Source organism: Phragmites australis, chromosome 2 (assembly GCF_958298935.1).
Source record: "Phragmites australis chromosome 2, lpPhrAust1.1, whole genome shotgun sequence".
Taxonomy (NCBI): Eukaryota; Viridiplantae; Streptophyta; class Magnoliopsida; order Poales; family Poaceae; genus Phragmites; species Phragmites australis.
Window position 1 is genome coordinate 41,286,486 of NC_084922.1, and position 4,358 is coordinate 41,290,843.

The following is a 4,358-nucleotide window of genomic DNA, read 5'->3' on the forward strand; positions in this document are numbered from 1 at the left end:
TGTGAGCCAAAAAGGGTTTTATAGAAATCTACGATGTGTTCATTATGTCACTTTGTTCCGTTATAACCCCTGCTTCAGTCTCCAATTGTCTTATTTGATTTTTCCTTTTTGGGCAGTTGGCGCATAAATGGAAGAACTTAGTATTAGAGTTGCCATGGAGTATCCAGTCTCCTCGTCTCTGCCAATATACTTCTTCCATGAGATAAAGTTTTTTAAATCTCGCAATTTGATACATTTTTTCCCATTCTTCAGCTTCTAGGCCTTCTCTGTCAGCCTTGGCATCCAAGCCCTCTAGGTCCTAGATGAGAAGGGACTTCTGTGCTTTATTTAAGCCATTTATTTGTCTACTTCACCCAGATAGGAATTTCCTACTTCTTACCAAGCACCCATGCTAGCTATCTAGGGAGTAGATAGATTCAAGCATTCTCTCTTTAAATGAAACCCATTTTCCTTCAAAGAGATCCTTAAACCCAAGTTGAAGCATCCATTGCTTTTTAAAGAAAAAGTATTTAGAGGCCCTCACCTTGATTTCCCCTGAATCCAAAATGATTAGAGAGTGGTCAGATCCTATCCTGGTAATGCTCCATGCACTACACAGCGGAAATCTTTCCTCCTACTCGGTGGTAACCAGGACTCTGTCAAGGTTAGCCATCACGGGGTTATCTTGTTTATTCATCCAAGTGAATTGGCCCCTGAATCTATGTATCTTCTGTAGTTGACAGTTACCAATGAAGTCATTAAACATCTCCAGTAAATGATAGTATTATCGTTGTTCTTGTCCGCTGCGGACCTAATCAAGTTGAAGTCACCTCCCATGACAATCGGCAAAGGCTCGTTCTTACAGTAGGAGTTTAATTTCTGGAGGAAGTGTTTAGACCAACTGTGATCCACCGGCTCATACACAGTTATCAGATTTCATCTAAAGTTGGTATCTATGTTTCTTAAGACTAATTTGATGGAGTAGTTACCAATGTGAGAGTCCTCTGTCTCAGCAGCTTCATCCCTCACACGCATGAGGATGTCACCTGAGTGCCCTCTTACAGATAACTACTGCCAATTAAAAACGCATTGACTCAAAATTTCTGTCGGCATCTCTTTATGGACTCGTGTTTTCTTTATTGTACCATGCGATGCGCGAGATTTCAATCAGCATCGGCTGTACTAGCTCGATCCCTTCATGTGATTGGATCGTCTGTACTAGTCAACTATAGCATGCCAGCTGTTGAGAGCGGCTTGTACACACGTACCACCTCGCGCGCCCCTATAGAAAGCCGGCACCTCCCAGTGGTTGCCGCCGCACGAAGAGGTGAGCCCACACGTACCGGTGTACCACACTACCAACCCCCCCCCCCCCCCCCCCCGGCGCACCTGGGCCTCGATCGTCGACCTTTGCAAATGGACGCTCCTGCAGCCGAGGGTAGCAGCAAGCGCGTCGTCCTCGTCCACGGCGCGTGTCTCGGTGGCTGGTCCTGGTTCAAAGTGGCCACGCCGCTCCGCGCCGCGGGGTACCGCGTGGACACACCCGACCTGGCCGCGTCGGGCGTCGACCCCAGGCCGCTGCGCGAGGTGCCCACGTTCCGCGACTACACCGCGCCGCTGCTGGACCTGCTCGCGTCGCTCCCGCCCGGAGAGCGGGTGGTGCTCGTCGGCCACAGCCTCGGCGGCGTGAACGTGGCCCTGGCCGCCGAGCTATTCCCGGACAAGGTGGCCGCCGCCGTGTTCCTCTGCGCCTTCATGCCCGACTGCGCGTCCCGGCCGTCGCACGTGCTCGAGAAAGTGAGGCGACGCAATCTGCCGAGTGCTCCCTCCTAGATTTCCTGACGTGCACGTCCTTTTCTCATAGACACAAATTAAAGGAGTAACCAAGCGACCCCGATTCACAAACTACCAATTGCACTTCTTTAGCATGATCATCATCTTCTTCTTTTATTTTGTTTCTGCAATGAAGTTCGTGGAGGAGAATTGGCTGGACTGGATGGACACGGAGATGAAGCCCCAGGACGCAGAGGGCAGGCTCCCCACCTCCATGACGTTTGGGCCGCGGATCACACGAGAGAAGTTCTTCCAGCTGTGCTCACCAGAGGTACGCGTGTCCGTGGGCTATACATCAATGATTTACATTCATGTGATATTTTATGTTTTTATTTTATTTTAATATACAGCTATGAGCTAAATGACATAATAATAGACGAGGACTGTATGAATGATTGGGTATATATAACACGCGGTTCTAATATGGATGGCTGTGAATAGCCGGGTCCTGTCCGGCTGGCACCCTCATGGTAATTTTGTGGCTTGATGACTCTGCTTAATCTAGTAAACATATGTTCATGGAAATTGATTGAAGAGGAATTCTTGGTCGAAGAAAAGGAGGAATAATTTCGACATGAACCTTTGCACAAAATATAGCCTTGTCGAATGCAAAATCACTGTCATTACAGTGTTGGGCATGCTGATATATCATTTGATTGGCAGGACCTCACCCTTGGGAGATCTCTGATGAGGGTCAGTTCAATGTTCGTGGAGGACCTGCTAGTCCAGCAACCATATACCAAGGATCGGTACGGCTCGGTGCGTAAGGTGTACATCGTCTGCACGGAGGACTACGCCATCGTCGACAAGTTCCAGCTCTGGATGGTGGAGAACAACCCGGTGGATGAGGTGAAGGAGATAGCCGCAGACCACATGGTGATGCTCTCGAGGCCCAACGAGCTGGTGCGGTGCCTCGTGGACATTGTCGAGAAGTATGCTTGATGTTGATCGCTGTTTTATTACCATCTTGTTGTTGGTTGGTGTTTTATCGCATATAGTTTTTTTTTGGGGGTTTATTTTGAGACTGTTGTTGCATTGATGCATTTGAATTGAGATTGACGACAATTTTTACAGTGCGGTGTGAATGTAATTGAAGCACATGTGTTGTCCTCCTGTCGAATCGGCCATTGTATAACGCAGACCTGTTGATCACGGCCTTGTACAGCGATCCTGATATGTACTTGGTTGGCTGTGCATGAAAAATTAGCCTCTCAATTCTGGAGCACATGGTCTAGAGCCTAGACCGGATAATTACTGGATAACTACTGATAACTATTTAGAAAACGATCCTTATATGTACTTGCTACGGCTTCTTGCCGTCCTCTCAGGGCGGTAAGGGGGGCTGTCCGCCCGCGACCACCGGTCTCCATCCTTACTCCTCCTTTATAAAAGGGCTAAAAAATAGGTAAAATTTATATTTTATTCTGAAAAAAGAAAAAACTCTCAAGAGGGAGGAGGGGAGAGGAGAGGAGAGGAAGAGAGCCCGGCGAAGCTCTGCTGCATTTGATCCGCGGATTTGAAGATCACTTTTCGGTAAATTCCTCTATACTTTTATTGTTGTTAATTAGGGCAGCAATAGTATATGATATAGGTTTTAGACATGTATGACCTAGGGTTTAGAAAATACCATGTTTAGTAGAAAATTGTCAATTTTACTTAGGACATGGTAGGATAGCAGTGAAATAGATAATATTATTTATAGTATGTTAGTTTTGAATATGTAGATTTTATAGAGTAATAATTGTAGGGTTGTATTATGTGATATAGGAGCTAGCACTGTATGATAATAGGCAGATCTAGGATGTAGCGTTTAGAAAATGGTAGTATACTGTGAATATTAATTCCGATATGGTAGAATAGCTATTAAATGTAGATTTTACAGAGTAATATTTGTAGGTAAGTTTGGGTAGCGCTATTATTGAAAACCTATTGTTATGTATGAATCGGTGTCGGTAAATTTTTTTTCTCTGATACTGAGAAATATAGTTCGTCGGTCTTAACATTGATTATATTTGAGGATGTTTTCAGGGATGACAGATAAATTAATTTTTCAGATATATTATGGTGAGGGTGAAATTAGGTACGATCCTAATGGTGTTGATATGTCCGGATTTCGTCATGTCATGAAGGGTCTTAATAAAGCTAATAAGAGGACCATTGTTGGTGTATGCAAATGGCTCATGCGGTTTTTACAACTGGATCCGCAGCAACATGAGCTGAAGCTGAAAGCTGTCCTCAGCCATGCTAGTCATGGATACTTTGGGGAGCTTGTTCCGATCGAAGCCACATCAACTTGGAAGAAGTATATAGATATATCTTGTGAACGTGGCATGCCTCTGGTTTTGTTAGCTGAGGCGTACCTGAAAGATCAAACGGAGGTGAACTCTGCGGAAGCAGTAGCGGGACCAAGTGAGGCAGTGGAAGATAAATCAGACCAGGTTAATGTCGGGACCAAGGTAGATGTTGGAGATATTCCAGAGATACAACTGATGGTGTAGCCGATGAAGGGGAGCATATCCCTAGCATCATTGAAGAGATGGAGTTGG

General features: G+C 45.6%; 1 protein-coding gene across 1 annotated transcript; it reads left to right on the forward strand.

Annotated features, from left to right (window-relative positions):
- Positions 1–1,343: 1,343 nt before the first annotated feature.
- LOC133908904 (salicylic acid-binding protein 2-like) lies at positions 1,344–2,885 on the forward strand. The gene is made up of 3 exons (XM_062351121.1): positions 1,344–1,776; positions 1,949–2,083; positions 2,476–2,885. Exons 1-3 carry the CDS (start codon positions 1,396–1,398, stop codon positions 2,752–2,754), a joined length of 795 nt encoding a protein of 264 aa, XP_062207105.1. The 5' UTR covers positions 1,344–1,395; the 3' UTR covers positions 2,755–2,885.
- Positions 2,886–4,358: the final 1,473 nt, after the last annotated feature.